The sequence below is a fragment of the Python bivittatus genome, unplaced genomic scaffold (genome assembly GCF_059951505.1).
Source record: "Python bivittatus isolate LINGU-HERP-01145 unplaced genomic scaffold, Pbiv_v1 ctg000270_np1212, whole genome shotgun sequence".
NCBI classification, from domain to species: Eukaryota; Metazoa; Chordata; class Lepidosauria; order Squamata; family Pythonidae; genus Python; species Python bivittatus.
In genome coordinates this window covers 2,456,660-2,483,792 of record NW_028277050.1, presented here as the reverse complement: position 1 = coordinate 2,483,792, position 27,133 = coordinate 2,456,660, and the positions used below count along the sequence as shown (strand labels likewise).

At 38.7% G+C, this 27,133-nt stretch overlaps 1 protein-coding gene across 1 annotated transcript in view; it reads right to left on the bottom strand.

The window, feature by feature from the left end:
• Positions 1-1,858: 1,858 nt before the first annotated feature.
• The window catches only part of MAN1A2 (mannosidase alpha class 1A member 2), a 61,534-nt gene continuing 36,259 nt past the window's right edge, over positions 1,859-27,133 (bottom strand). The window contains exons 6-13 of the mRNA XM_007420399.3: positions 25,745-25,839; positions 25,362-25,485; positions 24,938-25,031; positions 22,325-22,440; positions 13,348-13,567; positions 11,178-11,350; positions 6,793-6,908; positions 1,859-6,085 (exon numbers count right to left, since the gene is read on the bottom strand). Of these exons, the coding sequence (XP_007420461.1) occupies positions 5,953-6,085; positions 6,793-6,908; positions 11,178-11,350; positions 13,348-13,567; positions 22,325-22,440; positions 24,938-25,031; positions 25,362-25,485; positions 25,745-25,839 (1,071 nt within the window). The 3' untranslated portion in view covers positions 1,859-5,952. The remainder of the gene's footprint in view (positions 6,086-6,792; positions 6,909-11,177; positions 11,351-13,347; positions 13,568-22,324; positions 22,441-24,937; positions 25,032-25,361; positions 25,486-25,744; positions 25,840-27,133) is intronic.

Here is a 27,133-nt window from a genome sequence, read left to right as displayed (position 1 = left end):
CTAAATGCAAAGCAAATCCAAGCAAATCCATATAGGATTGACCTCTAAGATTTGATTCACATTAGCACATTCAACCCTTGGGGACTGCAGCTGTGAAGGACTGCCATAGACCCGAGGCCCCAAAGAATATTCTTTCCAATAAGTCAAACAATCAGCTGCCAGTCAACAATAATTTCATGCAGGAAGAAAGAGGGGACCTACATGAACAAGCTATGCTTTCTGGGTACATTTTATGGTAGATCAACTTAAAAAACCATCAATTTTCAGACATTTAAGGGCATGGCACTGGGCCTTAATTGTTTCCTCTAACACATACTTTTTCTTTCTGAAAACAAAAATTTAACAGTAGCCTATCCTTACAGGAATTAGACTGCAGCAAACATATCAATACATGGTAAGCTATTAAAAGTATATTATTCTCATTTTATATATGGCCTCAAATCCAATCTTTGCTAATAATTTTGTATCTTTACATTATTGAGGGGCAAGTACAACTTCAATCAGTGTGTTAATTCAATTTCTTCACCTCTCCTAATTTCTGAAACGGTGTGAGAAATGAGCCCACCAAAGCCAGGATCAAAGAAGCTGTAGCCATGAAGGATACAAACTCTATTTAGTAAAAAACATGGAATCTCTATATTGGGCACAGTTCTCTAAATGAGACCTGACCAGGGCCAAGTAGAAAGGAACAATTACTGCTGGTAACCTGGACTCTATACTCCTGTTAATGCACCTCAAGATAGCATCTGCCTTTTTAGCAGCTGTATCACGTCTGGCTCATATTTAACTCGTGATCAACAAGGACACTCAGATTCCTTTCATACGTTCTACTGCCCGCCCAGGTTTCCTCCATCCTGTACTTGTGCCCTACATTTTTCCTATCCTGATGCAGAACTTTGTATTTCTCCTCATTCAATTCCATCCTATTCATTTAGTCCATGGTCTAGGTCTTTTTGAAGTTTCTCTTTCATCTAAAATATTAGCAACCTCACCCAGTTTTGTGCCACCTGCAAGCCAAGGAAGTAGCCCCTCCATTCCCTCACCCATGTTATTCAACAAAACGCTGAACTGCATGAGGTCCAGCACAGAGCCTGCTGGCACTCCACTTGATACTTCCTTCCAAGCTGAAATGGAGCCAGTTAGCACTCCTTGGTGCAGCCATTCAGCCAACTGTGTATACATCTAACAGTAGTATCATGTAGCAGATATTTTACCATTTTATTAAGAAACATCCTGAGAGTTATCTTCATTTTACTATACATCTATAGCTAGAGCAGGGATGGCATTATAGCTAGTCAAGTACTATAGCAAACTGCAGAATTCGCAAATATTTGCAATATTCCATGGCCAAAGAGAAATAGCATTATATTTACTCTGAAATAGCCCAGGATATAGAGTTAAACCATTTCATGGCAGTGCATTACACTTACCTAAAGAAATATACCTAACTGGGGTAGTAACTCAAATTACATTAAAGGAAAAGATCAGTGAGGTTGAATCATTCAACCTTTCTCCAAATACATCTATTTTTAGATATTTGCAGAATTATGACATGTGATCTCTCTCTCCTCCAGGTTCTTTCATATTCTTCTGAACACAGCAAAAGAGGAACAAGAATGTGGTAATATTTCTCCACAATCCTGATTAAAAAAATGACAAATGGTAGCAGAGTAACCAGAGCAAAGCTCAACTTACTAGCAATTATAGTTAAAAACAGTAAATTCATTTTAATTTTTTTTCACAATGTAACAAAAATATTTCCTTAAAATTAAATACTAATTAAATGTATTTTAATAACACTCAGAAATTGTAATAATTTCATCCAACTTCTGATTTTTAGCAAATAGCCATGCAAATTACAATTCACTTCAGGGGTATTAATGAGTCTTAATCATTTTGACCTTTTCTTTTTATGAACAAGTGAATTATTCACCTTTTCCATAGGAAAGTCCTCATAGGTGTTAGACTCTTCATCTCCAGCTCTCAAAAGGCTTATTTTTATTTAGCCCAGGAGATAATTTTCTGATGGAATATATAACAGATGTTGGAATGCTGCTGAAAGTAGCACTGTTCTCTTGCAGCCAGCCCACATTCTGCTTATACAGTGCTCCATCATGCCATAAGCTGTTTTCTTTCCCCATTGCCTGTCTCTATTCATGGGGTGGGGAAACCATGAGTAAACATAAGCATAAGCAAATGTAGCATCTACCTGGTGAGCTCTTGGGCACCAACCCCCCGCCCTTGGAGTAGACACTTATTACTTCTGCTGCTCCTCGTTCACTTGCACTCCCCTTTAGACCCAATCCACAATGGTCCATTCTTCTTCTGTCATCGCTCTTTCAGGTGGAGAGGGTAGTAGAATTGGCAGAAACAAGGGGCTGCAGTAAAGCCCCTTGTTCTGGAAACTGACAGAGGATCCCCTGAATATCTGTGAGTTTTGGTAAATGGCCAACAATGCCAACCCTGAGTAGATGTCCAAGTCTTTTTGGTTTTGCTTTGTGGGATGGTGAGTCCCATATGATGCTGACAACTGATTTAACTTGAAGAACACTGAATTTTGGAAGATGTGGATGAATGCTTAGCTAGAGTTTTCAGTGTGGATCTTTTTTCCCTTCCTTGCATACTGTGTTTGCACCTGAATACAATGATTAATTAAGCAAAAGGACACCCTGAAGTGTTCAAATTATCTTTCCAGGATTCCCTTCTGACTATGACTTAATTATACTGTACATATCTTGAAATCAGATCAACAAACCTGACTGCACAAGGGATGGATATACCAGGCTCCTAGAATTAACCAAGGTAGGGAAAGCGTGGCTTCTAGAATTCTTTCCAACCCTCTAAACTCTGCCCCAGTGGGGGGGGGGGAGCTTAGAATGGAGGAGTTAACCACATTTCAAGCAACTGCCCAACTGCCTCTCCCAAAGTGGAGGCCTTTTTTTCCTCTTGAATTTCTGTCTTCACAGCTCCTGGCCAGCCAGATTTGGCCCATTTTTGACCAAAGTTTCTATTCTCCCCCAACACCAAATTTGCTCCCATTCTATTCACTGTTTAGAGTCATTGTTCTATTCTGTTTTTGGAGAGTTATCCTGTTGATGGAAGCCCAAGCCCCTTTACAGAATTTCTGTCCCGCATTTGTTTGGGTTGGAAAGAAAGTGCGAAAAGTGGCCATTTACTTATAATTAAGGAACAACATATCTCCAAGGATGCAGGTTGAACTAGGAATTTGTGACCTTTCCTGCTGATGAAAGCATACTGTGAACAATAATCCATTTTTGGCTTCCTGTCTTTCCTTAAGGCAATTTCTTTAAAAAATGAGAAAGTAAGTGTCTGCTTCTTGAACCTGTTGTGGTTATTATTTCTGGTTATCAGGAGCCATGACATCTTGCAGATTTATTTATTAATTTCTAAGACTTTTTTAGACTGAAGAGACTTCAGAAGAAAGTGTAAAAACTAAACACAGAACGTAGAAATATAATACAAATCTAAGATTATCATTCTCCTGCAAGTAGCCCAGAAGGATAACATTCACTTTTTAATCGCACATTTTATCATCATTGCACTCTTGCGGAGTAGTAACCAGCCAGGGAAGGAGAAAAGAAACATGAAAACTGGTACACTAGATGCAAAGTGGTCTGTAAAAATAACTTTGGAAGCAAAGGAAAAGAAAGATGACTGATCATCAACCCAATACTGGGGTTGCTAATGATGCTATTATGCAAAGAAGTTTAAGAACTATGTAACAATTCCTAAGAAAATATTGCACTGCTTACAACATACAGTTCTATCTAAAATGGAAAAATATTGTTTAGTTTGTATCTAAAGAAAAAAAAAATACAATGATTTTATATTCCAAACACAATGATAGTATGTTTTGTTCACTGTTTCCATATGGAGGACGTAGCTGGAAACATTTTCATTTAATTTCAAGCCAAATTTCATTCTATCAGAGTTGTGAACTTTTAGTCACTTATGGTATATTACTTTTCAGCAGACAAATATTTTTGGTATCATGTATAAATTTGCTGCAGGTTTCATTAAGAATACTATCAATTGTCTAATATGGATAAATAGAAGTAGTATCAGTGGAACACTGATTTTGTGAAGGGGAGGGAGGGGAGGGGAGGAGAGGGGAGTGGGGAGAAAGGCCTGGATATGAACATGTGAAAAGTGGTTATGGAGAGTAGTAAAATGAATGCCAGGACCCAGGATAGGCTGAGTTAGCCAATTTCAATGCCCTGATATTTGGAATTCAACTTGGACTATTTCACCATAATTGGTCCACAAAGATTCCAATACTGTTTTAGATTTATCTGTGCAACTATGTGGGCCAGAAACATGTAGAATATACTGGATTTCACAGTGGAATTCAACACAATTTTGGCTGGGTAGATTCCCAGACACCCCCCCCCCCCCGCACCACACTTGCTGTATGCAGTGCTCATTGAAAGTACTGATCTTCTCACTGGGACTGCAATATGCAACATGCATTAAATTATCTTTTGCAGTAATTGGATTGGTTCAATGATCTGAAGATTTGTAATGTCCTTAAGATATGGCAAAGTGCCAATAAGATAACTTGATCAGCACAGGCTATTCCAACCAGCCTTTTAAATTTCAGCATTTTTTTAAAAGGAAGCATACCAACAAAAATAATAATAAAGGCGTGTTATCTGTATTCATCAAGAATTTTGATTCCAATATACATAAACAATATTCACACAATATTTTATATATCCTGCCCAGAAAAAAAGTATGCCCAAGATTTTTCTTTAACAGAAGTGGGGAGCTCACTGAAAGATCCATTTTTAAGTTTTGAAAAAGCTATTTCTATCCCAAAGTGTTGTCTGTGACATCTAGTAATGACAAAAATGTATTGCAAAATAAATTTTACTTTCAAATTCATATTGATCTGTTCTCTGTTGCCATTGGTGCTATTGTTTCCAGCTACTTGAAGATCAAATGACAGGATTTCTACTATCTGTGTGAAGGCTGAAAAACTCCTCTGCAGACTCCAGCTTTTACAAAAGATCCCAAAAGAAGCACCATTATACCCAGGTGAAGTCTTAATCAAAGGAATTAAAATGGGTAAAGAATGTCTCTTTACAGGGTTGATCTACACTTTTGGAATACCGTACAAATAAAAAGAGTGAGATCCTTGTGAAATTCCAGGATGCACAGACAAATGTTAATTATTGCAACTTAGCTGAAAGGAATCTTGGCCAAATGATAAACATCACTGGGCAATTTTGTCATGATGGTGCAAAAAACAATTCTGCACTGAATGAAGATTTCCAAACCCTAAAGTGACAGATTGAAAAAAGGTGCTGATCCTTTCCCTAACCCATTTACTCATGAACAACAAGAACACATGGTTGATCCATAGCATTATTGGTAATAAAAAGAGGCAAGGGTCTCAGAGGCACTGGGAATGGTTGACAGTCTGAATAGACTGATGAAGATGTTTAGAAATTTCAAAACAGCAGTCAAAGAACTTGAAATCTGGGTGCTATTAGTGCACTTTTGTTGCCTTGCGTTGTTTTGCTCATGCCACCACGAGGGGAAAAAAAAGCAAATGACCATCTATCAGGAATCCATGTCATCTGGGCAGAAGAACGTTTGCTACAAAGTTCCATCACAATAGTTGCAGCTTGCTCCTGTCGCTGAGATATTAACACAGCCTTTGAATCCTTCAAACATCATGCGCCACCTTCTCGGTTGCAAATATACAAGGTCTTTTTCTGACATACACTGCACAAATTGTTTTGGTCGTATAAAATGGAATTTTTAAATTATCTACATGCTTAAGAGTGCAGTACTGATCCTTTCTCATCATTCAGAAGGTATCATTTGAACACATGTAAGTCTTCTCTCAAGCCTGAAATCTGAAGTGGTCCATGTAAACAAAACACAGCTAAAATAGATTGTTCTGTCCTTTTCCTGGAATAGTTTTTATCGATATGCATTATTTCCTGAAAGTGTGGTATTGGCTAGATGTAAAACTGGCAGGGGGTGAGCTTCTGTGTTAAAAACCCAGTGATCCAAAGGTAAGAGATCATCGTTGGAGAAGAGCAGATATAAATACCTACAAAGTAAGAGAAACAAGATCTGTCACTATAGATGATACACACAAGATACCAGTGAGACTATTCAGACTAATGTGTCAAGAAATCCTAAATTCTGTACACTTGTACAATTCCTACTCCAACCTCTTCTGGCACAATTGTAATATCTGGGTTTTCACTATATTCATCCAGGCAAGATTTCAATGTGTAATATTATGAGATACAGCCAATATGTTTCATACCATCCCCATTCTTACCCCAAAATACTATCCATAAGAGCGGATGGCATTCTTGCAGAAATTACACAGGATAAAGGGCATCTTTTCCTTGTGTAGGTGTTGCAGAATAAATTATAATTCCTTTTATTTGGGAAGGGGGAAAAGTAAAAATAAAAAGGAGACTGTAGTCATATACATTAGTAGCCTGGTGGGATAAAATGTCCAGCAGTGATATATCAACCAGTTTACAGCCATTTTATGAAGTAATTTTCCTATCCAACTATTTTTATTCTCTATATCTCTATAGCTCAGCATTTCCATTCACAATTCTTAACTACCATAGTTAAACCACCTGAATATGCATATAAAATATATGTTTATTATATATTTCATAAATATAAAAATCTATTTTCTATAATACTTATATTAAAATATAAGTGCTGGATATTTCTTCCAAGAACTTGAATTTTCAAGCTTGCTGAAACAAATATGGAGAAAAATCAACTTACTTTAGAGTTTCAGCAAGAAAGAAGCTTTGCTGCACATCATCATATGTAGGAGCTGAGGAATAGACATCCTTGACTCCAGAAAATCCACCACTCACTCGGCAGTATTTGTCAATGGCCTGTTTAAGTGGAACAAACAGAATGAATGCTTTATTAGCCAGCAGTTCAAAATTGGATATAGCTGGTGCATATTCAAACAATACAGATATGATACAGCCAGAAATGAAAGGAAAGCAACAGAGCAGAATTTACACTGGATAGTTTTAACTACATGATAAAACAACAGTCTATCTGCAAAGCAATAGGACCTTGGAACCCAACTCTCAAGTTTTGTACAGGGCTATTTTTGTATTTTCAAGCAATAGATACAGTACTGAGATCAGAAACAATGCATTAAGTGTCTGCCTCAAGGCATGAAAGGCTTCTTGCTCTTAGAATCATTTTATCAGCATTTCAATTATATTTGCGTTTGATTGCCTCCACAATACTGCTGAAAGGTTTGTTATATGAAGTATGTCTAAAAGGGAAATGATATTCCTCTATCTACTTTATGTCACTGTTTGAGATAAAAATATTCATTATATAGCAAATCTAACAGCCAATGGCATTTAGCAATGAATCTCTTTGACTGGTTTATGCAAGGGCAAACCAGTTTGGCTTTGGGGAGATGGCGAATATCAGAATTCCTGGTTTATGCTGTCTCAGGAGAGCTGAGAAATCTACAAGTGGTACTTCTCAACTCAATCCTAAATTTCAATTTCAGCAGAATGGCATGACTCCATGTATTATGGCAATGACAAAAGTAAAGACAAAATTAACAATCTCTGCTATGACTATATAGAAATACAGGTAGTCCTCGAGTTACGATGGTAATTGGGACCGGAATTTCCATCACTAAGCAGTCGTAAAGTGTGACGTCACATGACTGCATCACTTAGCGAAGGCAATCCTGACACTCCCCATTGCCACTGTTAACCAAATTCCACTGGTCGTTAGCCGAGGACCCACCCCAATCCAAGCCATTCTGGGCTTGGTCCCTCCCAGCCCTGAGCCTCAGTTCTTCCAAGGTCAGGGACTGTCTCCCCTTCTACTCCCTGCAACTGCTTATCCCCCCTCCATCTCTGCCCTTTTGGCTGCCCTACATCCTGCCTTGCAGGGTGGCAAGCAGCCCCAGAACTGCATGGCTCAGAATTGTGCAAGCCGCAGCCGCCCCAGGAAGCCCCAACTGCCTCAGCAGTGCAGTGCAAAGCTGCAACCGCCCTGGGAAGCTCCAGCTCCCCCAGCAGTGCGGTGCAAAGCTGCAACCACCCCAGGAAGTCTCAGCCGACTCAGCCCAACCCAGCCACAGTCACCCTCGCCACCCTGCACTCTGCGGCCCCTGCCACCCTGTGCTCCACCGCCCCAGCTGACCTTCACTGTCTTCTTGCTCCTGCTGCTGACAAGGCGTGCCTGGCCTGGCCCTTTGCAAGGCAGCTGCTGGCCATGTGAGGCCATCTTCCCCAGCTCTCACAAGGAAACCACTGTGCACAAAGAAGAAAGCCTTGTGCGGCAAGCAGCTGTCTCATGAAGGGCCAGGCTGGGCATGGTTGGTTACCAGCAGGAGCAAGAAGACAGTGAAGGTCAGCTAGGGCAGCAGGGGCCGCATGCAGGAGGCCAAAAGAGCATAGATGGGGGAAGACAGGTTGGTGGGGGTAGTTGAAGCACCCCTGTAGTCTTAAGTGCAGGCAGGCTGCCAAGCACCCAAATTTTGAACATGTGATCGCGGGGGCGCTGCAACAGCCGTAACTTTGGGGACCAGTCATAAGTCCCTTTTTTCAGCGCTACTGTAACTTTGAACAGTCACTGAATGAATGTTCATTAAGCAAGGACTACCTGTAGAGTACTCTTAAAGTATGAACAACTGTGCCATACAAAATTAACATTTCTGCAATTGAATTGTGTGAAAAATAGCTGTAAGGTGGTCTTGTAACTTTGCATCAGCTGTCCTTCTCTCTTGTTCTTGCTCAAAAAGAATATAAGCATCCAGAACAAAGATATGAGAAGAAATATTGAGAGCAGTATAGTTTAAGAAAAAAATGGAAATAGAATGATCCATAGCTGGAAGGATAAAATAGATAACTATTCCTTCATAAAATGAGCGTAGCAGATCAGTAAGCATTAATATTTCTGTTTTCTCATATTTGTATGTTTGATTCTTTATATGAGACACACTAAGAATGCTGGAAAGAAATGAAATAAAGTGGCTTGAGAGTTTGTCCATCAGCAGAATAACTCTCTGAAAACAGAACAGAATTAGATTAAATTTGATACGTAGGGAGAAGATGATCATGTCTGAAAATGTTTGAATCCAGCTATGTATGAGCTGCAGAGGAAAAAAATCCAAGAAAAAGTCCCCCAGTGCATCCCCCTGGGAGACAAATAATGGCCTGGAATGCTGCCTACTGTTCCATTCCAAGCCCCCTCCCTCTTTCTTTCCATCCGCGTGGCCTAGAGCAGAGCTATTTTAAAAGGCGTTGGAACTGGAAAAAATGCCAGGTGCTATGCCTTGCATGCTTTCCCTAACTCGATTATTTCATATTTCAAAATTTCTTGAAGCATTTCCCTTCCAAAGTTATTAGACGCAGATGAACTCAAGATTAACTGGAATCCAAAACAGCCCTTTTAGAAATAGAGGAGCTTCTTCAATAATAAGGAGAGGTCCATGGTCCCTCTATTAGAATGCACTGAGGTTATCTGAATATTCCTTTTTAAAAAGTTTCAAAAGTACATGTATGTATGTATGTATTTTTTTATCACATTTGTCACTGCCCATCTCATTAAAAATGACTCTGGGAGCTTTACAAAGCAGTTAAAATCAATTAAAAATACAATAAAAATGATCCTGAATAAGTAGAAAATAAATATAATCCAAGAATAGATGTTAAACTGGCAGTAGCTCAGGGAACATCATCAAGGCACCAGCCACCCCCAGGACTGGGTAAGATTCTTGTCACCCCACGCAAGATGGCAGAGCCAGGTCTTTAATCCTTTCTGGAAAGCCAGGTAGGGGCTTGCCGCACCTCTGGGGGGGAGAATATTCCAAAGGGCGGGAGCAATGGCAGAGAAGGCTCTCTTCCTGGGCTCCACCAGCCAACATTCTCTCGCTGACGGGGTATGCAACATGCCCTCTCTGCCTGACCAGATGGGACAGGTTGATGTAATGGGGGTGAGACGGTCCCTCAGGTAACCTGGACCCATGCCATGTAGGGCTTTAAAGGTAATAATCAACACCTTGAATTGGACCCGGAAGCAAACTGGCACCCAATGCAGCCCCCGCAGTAAAGGTGTTTATTGTGCCATTCTCGAAGCACCTAAGATTGTCCGTGCAGTCACCTTTTGAACCAGATGTAGCTTCCAGATACTTTCAAGGGTAGCCCCATGTACAGCGCATTGCAATAGTCTAACCGAGAGATGACCAGAGAGCCTCCTGATACAGAAAAGGGAGTAACTGGCACCCCACACGTTGGGCAAAGGCCCTCCTGGCCACAACTGCCTCCTCCATTAGCAGGAGTTGTAAGTCCAGGAGGACCCCCAGATTACACACCGGGTCTGTCTGGGGCAGTGCAACCCTGTCCAAAACCAAAGATGGTAAATCCCCAGTTACCGAGAGGCCTCCAATCCAGAGCCACTCTGTCTTACCAGAGTTCAGCTGAAGCCTGTTGCACCCCATCCAGACCCCCACAGCCTCCAGGCACCATGAAAGAGTGGTCACAGCATCACTCACATCACCTGGGATGGAGATGTATAACTGGGTAACATCTGTATATTGATCATACCTCATCCCACGGTGGCAGATGATCTCACCCAGTGGTTTCAATGTACACGTTAAAAAGGAGTGGAGAGTACCAAACCCTGCAGCACCCCATGCAAACCTTTTTTCTACAAAGCAGCCTCTATTTGGCATACTACTTCTTCTTATTGTGAGGGAAATCTAATCCTGGCTCCCCTTCTCGGAAGCAGCCTGAAACAGACTCTTCTCTTGTGCTGCTCAGCTGCTAAGCTACGTCTGGAACAAGCCTCCATGGCAAAAAAAGGCCTAATTTTTAATTGCAATGCTCATTTTATAATTCAATGGATTATTCTAAAGAAAATTTTGAATTCTTTTTTTAATCTTAATGTAAGATAAAAAACATTTTGTGGGCAATACGAAAGAGACACTGGAAGTCTTTTGTCCCAGTATTCTCACTCATCGGATGTCCCTAAGCCATTTTTCCTTAGGTCTTTAAGATAACACAGGAAACTATCTAGAAAAAACAACATGCATCATGGTTTAGATTTCTTACTATGAGCAATATGAGGCTGGCAGGTAAACTTTGTGGGTTTCTTTTAGAAGATTAGTTAATAGTTACCTGTGCTGCCTCCCAGCCCCACTGTCTGTACTTAGGATCATGTGTGAATCGCCACATATACCAATAGGTCTCAATCACCTCCGGCCTCAATATGTAGTATTTTTCATTTTGCCGCACTGCTACTGCCTCCACACCACCATCAAATTTGAAAGCTTCAGGGCCCAGTTTTAAAGCTGCAAAGGAAAACGAAGAAAATTAATCCAGCATACTCTTATATAACTTCTAAGTTCAACAGTGCTACTCTAAAGGAAACGTTAATAGATTTTGCTTTTAATGGTCACAGAAATAGTTGTGATAGTTCTTGTGGATCTGGTCAGGTCTTTTACAGCTTGACAGAAATCTAAATTCACTTCAGCATTTTGAGTGTATGCATGGTTGTAGAATAATTAAGAAGCATTTAACATACTCTAAGATTCATATACTTAGGGAACAATAAGTGAACAGAGAACTCATTGATGTTTTATATCCATATTTTCTCTGTTTTTTAGCTCTAACCTTGAAGGATTTTGGCTCTGTGTATGAAAATATTGAAACAAAAAGTGAATTTCTATCTACAGAACTTTTATGGAGGAAGGAGCAGAGACTGCTTATCCCAAAATGGTCACCATACAACTCCTTTCAAACTCTGAAATCTGTAACTTGGATTTGGGGCCCCTGGGTGGAGCCCTAAATTTCCCCCTTTTATCTCCTTCAAAAAGCAAAATCTTACCTTAGTTGTCTGGGTTGGAGAGACCCACCATGGACTTTCCCCACCTTCTCTGCCTAGAATTTAACTGTGAAAGGAGATGCTGCCAACTTCTCCTGTGTGAAATCTTGGGAACTGAAATACAGCTTCCACTCTCTCTCTTCATCAGTACGTTTTCCTGGCAATTATCATAGTTCAACTCCCATGAGGAGATGCCATGGTATCAAAGCTAGCGACAGCTCTTTTCATCTTGGAAAGAGCGATGGGGGGAAATGGAGGGGAGAGCCAACCAGATCCTTACTGTCATACTGTTGGAGCAACTTCTACTGCCTACCTTGTCCTAAAGTCAGGCTTTTCCTCCTGGTGGGGTGGTAGGTCTAACAGCACTAGCTGGGGGCTTGTTTTTTAATGCTAGAGAGATAAACTGACACAGACAGATAGCTGCAGTGAAGCTTTCCTGTTCCTTTTGCACTATAGGCTTTTCCGCCTACCCAAATAGCTTCTATAGGAGACAGAATACCTACATGAAATAGTAATGCAACTCCATCATGCCTTTTGTATGCAAGATGTACGATACAACTACCATGAAGTTATTTCCTTCCTTAACTTGATAAATCCACGCTATTCTCAGATGGAACAGAAAAATTCTATAAGTCTTTCATGTAAGAGAAAGGAATAATTAAAGAACATCTACCAATATTTATGTAAGATTTTTGTGCAAATAAATTTATGTATTAAGCATATATTAAAATATTTTTTGAAAAATAATATATATGAGTTATATATATAAAAATATATAGTGTGTATTCCACTGCAATTAAAACTACTGTCACCAAATATTATATATTATATTATATTATATTATATTATATTATATTATATTATATTATTAAAAAATACCTTGCGAAGTCCAAAAAAAAAAAGGGGAGGGGTCTCTAGTGTTTAAGGGGACTGCTTGGCCAGAGTATGAGTTTGCTCCCAAATTGTTTAACAATGTTATTTCATTGCAAAACCATGTATGTTTGACTGTTGTAGCAGCTTATAGATTAGTAAGATTTACAGTCTGCCTTTCCTCCTGTGGGAGAGTGTAGGAAACAGGCAGAGCAGTTGTTCAGTGGGTGCAAGAAGAAGTAGCATGGCCCAGAGAAATGATCTGAAACTAACAGGAAGAACTTCCTACTATTCTGGTTTCTCCTATTACAGGAAGTTATTATTGAATATAATCACAGCATCTGTTAGCTTTCCCACAGTTAGGTGCAAATAGAAATGGTGAAGTATTTTGGGGTGGGGGTGGGGACAAAGTTATATTCAATACATCCAGCAGCATATTCTTATTTAAACTAAAATACCTGATTCAGGAGTTGAAACCTCCTCTTCACAGAATTCTGCTTATACATTCAAGCTGCTTCAATTCAACCTTGCTACAACTGCAAAAGCAACTCTCAGGAAAACAATCCAAAACTTAAAGTAAGCAAGGATACTTACTTGTCCTATCATAGGATTCATGGCATGTATGTGCAATTTCTGCTCCAAGCTGTAGGTAATGTCCGGCCTTATCATCTCGGGAACCATCAGCTCCAAGGGCAAACATTCCCCCAGCAAAGCATGTGAGATGGCCCATCTTTCTCTCGAGGTGCCCATTCTTCCATTCCCCAATAAAAGTTAGGCCCCCATTAGACTTTCTGATAAGATGCTTCTCTATAGCCTGCAGTGGAAATATACAAGCTTAATTACCATGACTGGTCAAAGCATCTTTTCATTCTTTTTTAATCTCACTCCTCCAAGACACAAGAAGTCATGTAGTTACAGAACAGGACAAAAGCTATATAGTTACTCCATTTTCCCTCTCTCCACTGAAAGAAAAATAGGGGAAAAAAAGGAACCGTAATACACTTTCACAGGAGAGTGGAGTTAAGTACTGAGTTCCTTTTATACTTTCCAGATTACAGGGGTGGTGAGCACAATTTAGGAAGTGTTAACTTTATTCCTCCACTCCTTTCTCCACTTTTTCTCATAATGACTTTTTTTTTTGAACCATATGTATGTGCCCTGTGTGTCTAAGGCCAGTTGGCATAACTTTGGATACAACTTTTCTTCAGGTGGCAACAGACTGAACAGATCCATTTAGATCAGGCAATTCATACCTTGGCCTAATTTGCCTACTTCTCTGAATCTTTGTTTTACTGAAAGACACAGACTTTTGTACCAATAATGGATACTTATGCAATCAAAGTGAGTTGTGGAGCTTGAAGTTAAGAGTTCAGTTATATTATAGCACTTAGCCAACAGCCAGAAAGAAATCTGAAGTTGTTTCCATTTCTTCCTCAAATTTCTGCAAAGGTGTGTGTTTTTGCAACAGTTTAGCAAGCCTCCTGGGTTTCTGACCATTTCCCTGTTATGAAACATAATTACTGCACAAATTACTGTCAGACTATCTGCTATTCCTTGGCTATGATCAAATAACCCATAAAAAAAAGTGACACGCTTTTATATTATGCTCTCTGAGCAAGTGAGAAGGGAGAGCAAACAGGAGTTTTGCAATGGATTTCAACACAAGGGAACAAACGATAAAACTGCTCTTGTAAGCTGGAGGGGGACATGTCATGTTTGGTTTTCTCCCTGAAGATAACAGGAATTATATATGGCTGCAAATGAAGACTAATTGCCCTCTTGGAAGAGAAGGTAAAGGAGCTACAAACCAATTGTCCCTAATCACGGAAGATGTGGAATTCTTAGAATAGACCCAGATGTATGAGGACAGTGAACAGCACCAAAGCGCCTCTCAGAAGATTAAAAAAAGACAGGCAGAGAGCAAGTGATTTTGGTAGATAATCTCTCCTTTGCCTGACCCTTCTCCCCACCCCCCCACAGAGCAGAGAGATTGGAGAGGAAGAGACTTCAAGAGAGTAAGCCGTTTGCTCTCTACACATTGAAAGCAATGCGACTGTGCCAGCAGCAGGAAAGGATCAGGCAAAGGAGAGAATATCTACAGAAATCACTTGCTCCCTGCCTCCCCCCCCCCCACTGCAGAGTGGAGAGACTGGAGACAAAGAGATTTCAAGAGAGTAAGCTGTTTGCGTAGTGCACCTGCAACTCCCAGCTCCAGGCTGCGGTGTGATTGCATTGCGTTCAGTGTGCACAAGCAGGCACTTGAATATTCCAAAGAGCAGGAGAATGGTTAAGAGGCAAACAGAAGCTGAAGGTGTAAAACTGAGTAGTTTTGGCTCTTTCCAGCTGGAAAGCCCAGTTGAGGTAATGTGATTTCCCACTTAGCGACCACCTTGCTTAGCGGCAGAGTTGCCAGTCCCAATTAAGGTCATTAAGCGAGGACTACCTGTAACTTATTCTAAAGGAATAGGCCAGATGAAAGAAGTGGAGGGGTGGCATTATATGAGATGGATATGCACATATGCATTTGAGTTCTAGGAATTTTAGCATGAGAGTCCAGGTAAGAATGTTCAGGTAAAACTATGAAGAAGGGAAAACAATAAAGGTTTTATTGTGGGAGTGAATTACAGACTGCGAAGCCAGGCAGAAGATCTGGATAATGCCTTCCTGGACCACACTGCAGAACTTTCAGGGATAAGAGGCATAGTAATAATGGGACGCTTCCACTGCCTGGGCATCTGTTGGATGTACAGCCAAGACTGTAAGGTTCCAAACATTCCTCAGTGGTCTTGCTGCCTGTTGCATATTTCAGAAGATTAAAGAAAAGACAAAATAATGGCTCTCTAGGACTGATCTTAACAAAGAAGGAAGAGCTGGTTGAACAGGTAAATGTAATGGGAACTGTGGGAAGAAGTAATCACATTAACCTGGAGTTCAAGATACTACAGAAAGGTTTTTGACTATGAGTTAAAACTAACATGTACAGGAAATAGATAATCATCAAGAAAGTATACCAGCTAAGGCTTTCACGCCATCTATCAAAGAAGTGCAAATCTGCTCAGTGATATATACAGAACATGCTCCAATTTTAATACCTTGGTTTCAGGGAGAAAAAATATTTAGTAGATAGAAGATGAAGGAAAAGTTGTTACTTCATGAAAGTATCTTGCGAAAATGCAAACAATAATTTAATTTTTTTTTAAAATAAATACTACAGGGATGACAGAGACAACTATATGGAAGTCAATCTAAAGCTTATATGAGAGGAACCTCAATAAGGCTTGCAGCACACCAGAAAAAGAACACAGCAGGTGGAAATCACAATTGGAAGAGAAAATAAAGGAATCAGAACAGATTCATAAACCCAAACCAAATCGACAAACATTGGAAGAATTAAATACATTTAAACAACAATTAGATTTATTGTAAACAGCAAAACTCCAAAAGAAGACAAAATGCACCAAACAAAATTATTTTGAAAATGCAAGTAAATCAGGGAAACATCGGGTATATAAAATTTGGAAAGAGAAAGAAAAAAGGATGATAAGAGTGATAGAGAAAGATAATAAACTATTACATACAAGATCAGAAACAGCAGAAGAACTTGCAAAAATTTTTAAGGACAAAAGAAATTTAGAAGCATATATTGAAAACTCAGTGCTTAAAAATTTACTAAAAAACAGAGAAATTTTAAGCAAATTAATAACAATCCAAGAGATTAAAGAAGCAATAAAGAACATTAAAATTAGTAAAGCTCTATACTATAAAAAAGTAGAAGAACTAGTAGAACCACTGTTAAAGACAATGAATGAAATTCAAATAACAAAAACAATTCTAAAGATGTGGGAAGAGGCATATTTAACATGAATACACAAAGGGAATAATCTGAAGAACCTCAGTAATATAGACCAATTTTTTTACTAAATGTCAATTACATATTTGATATTTACTACTATCCTAGCTGAGGTAGCGCATTTGAGAAATGATACATACAGATCACATTCCAAAATGGAAAATGAAAGATAACAGCAGATTTATCATAAATGCACTAGAATGTATCAATATTAAGTAAAAGAAGGCAGCAATAATATTTCTAAATGCGGAAAAAGCCTTTGACAATTTGGAATGGACTTTTTTTCTATTAGAATGATAACAAAATGAACCCTGGAGAAGAATTCAAAACTTGGGTGGAGAGAATAATGTCAGTGGCAAACAGCAAAGATTACAGTGAATGGAACATTCTCTGCAAGCTTTTCAATTAGCAAAGGCACAAGGCAAGGGTGTCCACTCTGCCCTTTACTATTTGTAACTGCTCTGGAAGTCTTGGCCAACAAGATCTGAAAAAATAAACAGATAATAGGTATCAAAATTCAAGGAGAGAAACAGAAGATGAAATGTTGTGCAGATGATGTAGTATTAACAATCATGTAACCACAAAACTCCATATAGCAGTCGATACAAGTAATCAAAGATTTTGATTACTTTTCCAGATACAAAATCAATGAAAAGGAACAGTAAGGCACTTAACTTCTGAGAAAGAAAATTTTGTGAAAAAAGAAACTGGCTATGAGATAACAAAAGATTCAGGTAAATAGTTAAGACTTTCAAAGACTTTTTAAGATATTTCAAAACAAATACAATAAACAATGGATAAAAATAAAACACTTTTCACAGAAAGGTGAAAAAGTTCAAAACTTTCCTAGCTGGGGCTTATGGCACCAATAAAAAATGGATGTATTACCTAAGATAAACTTCTTATTTCAAATGGCAGCAATTCAAATCTCAGAGAAAACATTGCAGGATTGGCAAAGAACAATTAATAGATTTATACGGAATGGGAAAAACAAGAGCAAAATTCAAAATTTTGCAAGTCGTAAAAGAAAGATGAATTAGCTTTTTCCAATCTCAGATTCCATTACAGAGCAAGCTTCTATCATGGATAGCAGAATGGACAATATTTCCAAATAACAGAATATCAACTACAGAAGGAGCAGATTTAGCCAATGGGCTTCACAGATATTTATGGTATAAGGAAACAAAAGAAGACAAGAATCTGAAGGATCATATAAGAGAAAGTCTGTTAAAAATTTTGGAATTCCCAAAAAGCAAGGATAAGCCTAACAATTTCACCACTAACATCACCATCAAATGCTTTCTATTTCAAAGGTAATTATAGTAAGAAAGATCTGATTGCATGTGCCAGTATGATACATCTGGACACAAAAAACAGACTACAGACACAACAAGAATTTCTTAATGAAAGAAGAACTCTACCATGGTTAATGTATTTGCAAATAACTGGAACAATAAAAAGCAAAAATTGGTACAAAATGTTTTATCATATGTGGTACTTATGTAAAAAAGAAAAGAAAAGAAAAGAAAAGTACTGGAAAGAAATATACCAAACCACCAAAACATGCAGAAAATTCTGAAAATAAAACTCAAATTAAAGCCACAAATATTTTTATTATCTATGACTCCAGAGAACATAAATGAAAAGCATAATGATTTATTAAGAGACATGGTGACAGCAGCAAGAATCAATCTAGCACAACGCTGGAAAAGAGAAACCTTGCTGTCATTGCAGCATTGGGAAACTAAAATTGAAAAATATGCAGCAATGGAAAAAGCGTTGGTATACAGTGGGGCAAAAAAGTATTTAGTCAGCCACCAATTGTGCAAGTTCTCCCACTTAAAAAGATGAGAGAGGCCTGTAATTTTCATCATAGGTATACCTCAACTATAAGAGACAAAATGGGGGGAAAAATCCAGAAAATCACATTGTCTGATTTTTAAAGAATTTATTTGCAAATCATGGTGGAAAATAAGTATTTGGTCAATATCAAAAGTTCATCTCAATACTTTGTTATATATCCTTTGTTGGCAATGACAGAGGTCAAACGTTTTCTGTAAGTCTTCACAAGGTTTTCACACACTGTTGCTGGTATTTTGGCCCATTCCTCCATGCAGATCTCCTCTAGAGCAGTGATGTTTTGGGGCTGTCGCTGGGCAACACGGACTTTCAACTCCCTCCAAAGGTTTTCCATGGGGTTGAGATCTGGAGACTGGCTAGGCCACTCCAGGACCTTGAAATGCTTCTTAGGAAGCCACTCCTTCGTTGCCCGGGTGGTGTGTTTGGAATCATTGTCCTGCTGAAAGACCCAGCCACGTTTCATCTTCAATGCCCTTGCTGATGGAAGGAGGCGTTCACTCAAAATCTCATGATACATGGCCCCATTCATTCTTTCCTTTACACGGATCAGTCGTCCTGGTCCCTTTGCAGAAAAACAGCCCCAAAGCATGATGTTTCCACCCCCATGCTTCACAGTAGGTATGGTGTTCTTTGGGTGCAACTCGGCATTCTCTCTTCTCCAAACACGACGAGTTGAGTTTAGACCAAAACATTCTACTTTGGTTTCATCTGACCATATGACATTCTCCCAGTCCTTTTCTGGATCATCCAAATGCTCTCTAGCAAACTTCAGATGGGCCCGGACATGTACTGGCTTAAGCAGGGGAACACATCTGGCACTGCAGGATTTGAGTCCCTGGCAGCATAGTGTGTTACTGATGGTAGCCTTTGTTACTTTGGTCCCAGCTCTCTGCAGGTCATTCACTAGGCCCCCCGTGTGGTTCTGGGATTTTTGCTCACCATTCTTGTGATCATTTTGACCCCACGGGGTGAGATCTTGCATGGAGCCCCAGATTGAGGGAGATTATCAGTGGTCTTGTATGTCTTCCATTTTCTAATTATTGCTTCCACAGTTGATTTCTTCACACCAAGCTGCCTGCCTATTGCAGATTCAGTCTTCCCAGCCTGGTGCAGGTCTACAATTTTGTTTCTGGTGTCCTTCAACAACTCTTTGGTCTTGACCATAGTGGAGTTTGGAGTATGACTGTTTGAGGTTGTGGACAGGTGTCATTTATACTGATAACAAGGTCAAACAGGTGCCATTATTACAGGTAACGAGTGGAGGACAGAGGAGCCTCTTAAAGAAGTAGTTACAGGTCTGTGAGAGCCAGACATCTTGCTTGTTTGTAGGTGACCAAATACTTATTTTCCACCAAGATTTGCAAATAAATTCTTTAAAAATCAGACAATGTGATTTTCTGGATTTTTTTTCTCATTTTGTCTCTCATAGTTGAGGTATACCTATCATGAAAATTACAGGCCTCTCTCATCTTTTTAAGTGGGAGAACTTGCACAATTGGTGGCTGACTAAATACTTTTTTGCCCCACTGTAAATTCACAGCAGAAATCTAACCAAATTCAAGCAGGAATGCTTGAATAGCAAGGCAAGCTAAGACACTTAGAATACGGTTTTTGAAGAAAAAGAGAAACTGTTTTAATCATAAAAATAACAACAATTAAAATGATCCAAACAGAAGTGAGTAATAATGTTCAAAGTAAAGTATAAAAATATCCATGCAGCAATTAATGGGGGGGGGGGGGGAGAGGGAGAAAGAAAGAGAGGGGGGCTACCAGAATGCTTGTTTATAACTTTTGTTTCGTTTTTCTAATTTTTCTCAAAACCCTTTAAGTGTAAGTGTGTGTGTGTGTGTGTGTGTGTGTGTAAACTGTATATATATTTTCTCTTTTTTCTTTGTATGTTTCACTTCAGAGAGAATAATAATAAGAGAGCTTAAAAAAATAAACATGTCAATATATTTTAGATTACATCCTTTTCAACAGGAAATGTTTTAGAAATGACCTAATTGCCCTTATGTTGTAGGAGATGCAGTGAAATCAATGTTTTATTTAAATATATTGTTCCATCTCAGTAAGAAGCCTACATGTATCAACTCAACCTTGAGATTTAATATTTTCAGATGTTTATATCAATGGATTTCTGGACAAAGAAAATGGACATACAATCAAAAGACTTATTGTTCTGCATTGGAAACACAAACATATGGCTCCAACTATTCAGCAGTTTGCAGAATTAATATAGGTCCACTGTGGATGACTAAAATTAATCATGGCCTCAAGTTATTGATATATGTATGTCTGTAAATATATATTTTGTATGTTTTGGGTTTTTTCTATTTTTTTTCTTCTTTTATAATTTTGTATATTCTTTCTCTTTGTTTTGTGTATTTAGTTAATTAAAAAATGTATCAGAGGGGGAAAAAAGAAGGTATACTAACAAATAGCTAGCAACTGCAGGAAAAGGTCAGAAATGTTAACACATAAAAGGACCTTATATTGACAAGAGAAGCTAAAAGCAACTAAAAGGGCTTTTTTGGTTATGTCAGTCGTAAAAGGAAGAAAAACAAGGGGGTGGGCCCACTGCTGGTGATGGGGAAAGAGCAGAGTTCAAATGCTACTGTACAATCTTTTCTCCAAAAGGGAACTATGTTCAAATGTATCTGAGTAGAACAACTGATACAAGCAGGAGTGGCAACCCCAGGTAAGTAAAGAGATGGTTAGGAATGACAAGGGGCCTAGAAGGAAAATCCTCTGAGAAACAGTTGGAGACCCTGGACATTTTTAATTTGAAGAGCAAGTTTGCAGCGAGATAGGATAACTGAATATCCAGATAACTGATACCTGAAGAGCTACCATGTAGAATTATTTCAGGATTTAAATCTGTTTAAATTACAGAGAATTAAACTTTAGTTGGACATAGGAAAAAAATCCTAACATTAAGAGCTGTTTAACAATGGAACTGACTGCCTCACAAAGTGGTAGATTTTCCTTCAGTGGAGATGTTTAAACAGAGGCTGTATGGCCATCTCTCGGGGAGGCTGAAGCAGTAGATTCCTGCAGTGGGCAGGTTATTTGAATAGATGGATTCCAATTTCCCCTCTTACATTCTATGATTCTATGCTATTATAATAAAATAAAGCAAGGTAAGAGTGAGAACTTGTTTGCCTGTAGCAGCCAGGAACAAACCAAATAACCAAGCAGCAGCTTGGACGATGGACTAGGAGAAACTCAAATCTACACTCAGCTAGATGACCGTGGGCCACATACTTTCTCCAGTAACTTACAGCAAAGGGATTTGTTAGAAAAAGATGGGATGGAAAGCTGCAGATGCTGCCCTATACAGAAAGGAAGAATAAACATAGCAAATTGAATAAATTAAAACTAGAAGAATCCCTAAAAAGAAACACAAATTGTTTCCATCAACAGAAATTCTACATTATATTGTAAAAATATACAAAGTGAGTCCCATGTTTTCAAATAAATTTCACTGCTTACAGTAACAGTTAAGTAAGTAATCAGCATACCTGTTGACTAAACTATTTTGTTGCTGTTTTATTAATATTAAATACTTCAAAAATATGTGCCCATTTTTAAACAACATTTTTCAGAAATTTGATACACTGTTCATCTTTCCAGAGTTATAGTAAGTACCCCAATAGGAGTTTTTAAATGCTATTGCTTAGGACTACTTCATCATTTATATCCAGTTCTTTTGCTCATGGTGTACTCAATCCCCAAACAACATTTTCAAGTAATAGAACAAAATGAGCTAAGCTAAGGATGTATTTTTGTTTTCATTCTTATTCTTAAAAAAAACAACCAATAATTGCTTGGGGAAAGGGGGAATCAATGCACTATAATCACCTCAATAGCATCATCATACATTTTCCTTGCCTCCACGTCCATCTTATCTGACATCAACCAAGCTTTCAGCAAGTATTCATAAAAACTGTCTCCCAAACCACCCATGGATGTGTGATCTGTTAAGAGAAAGAGACAGAGACAGGGAGTATGCATAAATATAAAACAGCGTATGCAAGATTGCTGTGATTTGCAAATACAAAATCCACAAACCTGGATGAAAAAAGCTAATGTTGTAGAAATATTTTCATATTTCATCTAGCAATGTAAGGAATGAAGCTCTCCTTGTTATAATTTCCTTGGAACCTATTTGCATAAGCGTTAAAGCATTTCCCAGATTTTTAATAAACTGATCAGAAATGTCACAGTCAGGACTGTGTAATTGAATAAACTGCAACTCACACAGAGAATAACTTTTTATAACCCACCATTCTGGGCAAAACCTTTGAGTCAAATCATCAAGGCATCTTAAGTTAAAGATGCCTTCCTTGGGGATACCCAAGCACCCTCTGAGATAGAGCAACAGGCCCAAAGTCTCCCGGGAAGTTTCCATGGACTTGAATCTGAGTTTCCCCTGACCTTATTCCAACATTTTAACCACTACCCCATGCTGGCTCTCAGTTGAAAATGGAAAGTTGTTACAATTCTACATTAGTAAAAAGGTGCTGCTCCATTGGTATCTGAACAGAAAATGAAATACAACATTTCATTAAAACAATTTACAGAACATCAAATAATGGAAAGTAAGTTTACTGAAAGTTCAATAATGTTTGAAATATTCTAAATTATCAATATCAGGATAATATTTATTTCTCAGAGAGAGAATGTTTTCTGTCTCAAATCCTTAAAACATATGACATAGGATTGCAAGAAAATATGTGTGCATGTGCATAAAACATCTGTTCTAATAGGCACATACTTATCTCATTCCCACTGTATTATTGTACACTATTTCCACAACCATCGGTTTCCGCCATCATTTCCTAAAATAATTACGAAATGTATTGATTTGCTTGATGAGTTTTGTTAGAACACGTACAATTATAAAATTGAGAAGGAAGTGACCTCATAGGTCATTTAGTCCAATCCCCTGTACAGGGCAGAAATCCACTAAACTGCCCCAAACAGGTTGCTATTCAAAGCCCATTTGAAAACATCCAGTGAGAAATCCACTATCTTTCTAGAGATAGTACCCCGCTGCTTTACAGCTCTTACTGGCAAGAAATTCCTCTTGATATTCAGCCTGAATCTTTCTTTTAAATTTAACCTGTAGATTCTTCTCTTGCTCTCAGTTTCAACAGAGAAAAATGTTTTCCCCTCTTTCATGTAAGAGCCCTTTAGATGTTTGTAGACCATTATCTTATCTCCCCTCAGTCCTCACTTTTGCAAGCTGAAGATACTCAGCAACTTTAAACATTCCTCAAACAACTTGATTTTCAGGCTGCTTATCATCCTGACAACTCTCTTTTGAACAGGCTTCAGCTTCTACTTGTCTAACCATTGCAAAGTATAAAGGAATTACTACTTCCCATTAATGCTGTCCAAGGTCACATTGCTCTTTTTAGCTGCTGCACCATACTGTTTACTCATGTTCAGCTGGTGACCCACTAGTACTTCTAGTGCACACTACCACCAAGCAGGTCTCCCCAATCCTGCATATGTGCATTTGATTCCTCCTATCCAGATGGACAATGTTATACTTGCCACTTCTCTTACTGGACCTAATGGTCAAGACTGCCAAAGTAATTTTGAATTGTTATTTTGACCTTTAAGACAGGCATTTTCAAACCTTTTCAGGAGGTTGAACCTGTTAATTTTTTTCCCCAGAACCCCTGATCAAGAGGCAAAGTGATGAGTCATCATGAGCAGGAACTCCCACCCCACCCCAGGCAGTGGGTGACAGCTTTTAAATATCACCTGACAAGCTCTGTACATCAGAAAAATGGTTATGGGTACCCCTGGCTGCATTCAGTTGATTATTTTTTGCCCTTATTCTCTGAAGGAGCTCTGCTGTAATATGTTAACTAAGAATACTGAAGTCACCTTAAAGCTATCTTTATTTTGGTCAAGATATTCTGGACGGACAACTCTACAACCTGTTTTAATATCATGTACAGAACACACACAGCATGGTTGAAAAACTGGCACCTTTCTCCACCTTACGTAAGTCACATGAATGAGAACATTCACAGACTCATATAGGCATAACAACACCTTGGCAATTAGCTAAACTCTAATCAGCAGTAATCTTTTTTCAGGATCACTTGGCTTTTGCGGAGTAACTTCTGCTGCAGCCACACAATCCTAGAAATCGTAACTGGAACAAGGTTTCCCACTCTTTTTTAGAAGCAAATTTTGATTTAATGCATCCACAGGAGGCCCAGTTCAGATATCCATGTCAAATCATAAACATCATCAGCCATGAAGGAAAAAATTAGAGCATGCAGAGTATTGATCTTGGAGCCTACAACCCACCAAAGACTATTCGTTAACTAAAATCATGACATTAAACTGAGTTTCTGAAGAAGGCTGAAGTGAATTTATGGACAGACACACATGAACATTCATACAGGACACCCAGATTTAGTTTGCAATTTATGTGAAAGAAATACTTACGCTGACCCCAGCGCCCAGTCCTTGGATTCAAGTAGTTTGGATAAAGCCCATTAGGGCGGTCCATTTTCTGGAGCAATTTACGAATATGCATGACCTTAATGGGAAAAAAAAGTTACCAGAGTTTCCTCTCAACATTCCTCTTTTTAAAATCAGATTTTCTTTTATCAATTACAAGACCAAATAGGTTTCTTAATGTATTCTGAAGGATTAGACATGTTATAATTGAACTAATAACCTGTCTTAAAACTACATTTAAAGAAATATTGGGACAAGAAAGATATATGTGTATATGCATGCATATGTGTACACATAAGTGGGTGTATGTATGCACATACACACAGAAACACATGCATTTTTCCATGTCATCTACAGTTTCACAAGCCTTGAACTGAATGAGTGCATCAGAAAGAGGCACAGAACAAACCTTTTCATAGTAGACAGGGTTGCCAGTCAGATAGCTGAGGTGTACAAATTCCATATGGAGCGTACCGAACTCTGAGAGGATGCTGCTGCCAGCAGAAGCCCAGCCCCAGTTGCGACCTACACCACTAATTAGAAAATGATAGGAAAAGGCTAAGAAAATGCGTTTACAATAAACAACAAGCAATGAAAGAAAATGACAGTTAACTAATAAAAGTTTAGCACAGCTTGAAGTTATGTGCTTAACATAAGCACAATTAAAAGCAGTCAAAAAAGAGAAAACACCACACTGTGTAAACTTGCAGGTCTTCAGCAGCAGCAGGAGAAGCCAATCAGAGGTTTTACATTATTCTTCACTGTGCCAGGCTTCTCTGCCCACACTCATACCTTTTCAAATTCACCATTGCCCAAGGAATCCCTGTGGGTGTATTGAAGGCAGGGAGGAGCCTTCCTGCTAGTTGCACAGCTTTCACCTTGAATACCTGCAACAGATGAAGGAAGACAGCTGCAACACCTTCTGTTACTTTCAGTCCAAACCCAAACATGTCCACTCAGAAGGAAACCTCACTGAGTTCCATACGATTCCCTCCTCTAAGTATGTTTAAGCTCAAAGCATCCCACCTGGTACACATCCACAGAGATAGTCTTCCATAGCATTTTTCTTTCCACCGCTATTCCTCCCTATTGGCATAGTGGTGGAAAGAAAAATGCTATGGAACAATATCAGTGGTTTCTACATCTTGTCTGGAATTATTTCAACTTGATCATCTATTTCATGAATGGCAGAGGTCTTCTGGATAGTTCCTTGAGCACATACAGTTATACTGAACAACATCTGCATTAGCATAAACTAGAGACAAAAATCCTAAGAGATTCTCTAGTTTCTCCATGTAAATGCTATACAACCTTTGTATACAACTGCAGGCTTCAGCAGTAAGATGTTATTAAAGTAATTATTTAACACTATTATTAATGCAGAACTGGAGCCAGCCTAGTATCATATATTTTGATGGACAAGTACTCCTTTTTGAGGCACAAAAGGCAAAGTAAATTGGGCTTTGGGGTTGGTTTGTTCATTTGTTTTTTGTCCAGTGAGGGATACACACTTTCCAATCCTCTGCTGCCTAGAAAAAGAGGGGCATACCTTTAAAAGGAAGCCTATTAAAGTTGGGATGTTCATAAATACTGGGTGATCATTCAAAAGAAGTGAAGGGAGTGCTGGATCAGCTAACGAAAAAGCAGCTCAGAGAAGGAGATATAAAAAGTGGGCTCTGGTGCTGTCTCTTTCATATAAATGCATAGCCTCATACAGTGCTTTTCCAAAAACAAACAAAAGCATCTGGAAATCATTATGTAATGACTAGATTGCCCATAAGTACCCTAGTGCAGAAAATGGCAACCTGCTGCATTTTAGTCTCCAAACCACTATTTTTAGAGACCATCAAAATTTCATTGGTAAAATCTGGTTGAAAACTCCCCAGAAGGTATACAATGCTTTCCAATTTTCAGCAAAAAATGAATAGGAATAGTTGCATGTGTAACAATGGAAAACTTAACCCACTCAACCCTGCATGCTGTGAACTCCCCCCTCCAATTTTACTATGATGTAATTGTCCTCTGTCCTGCATTCATTAGGTAAAGCATTTTTTCACACAGCAGCCACCAGTCCCTAAAAGATTATTTGCCTTAATCAGTCGTCCAGCAACTCAAAGCTCATTCTTTTAACTATCTTCAGGTTTTTTATCCAACGATTTTGTGATCAGCTAATCATATAAC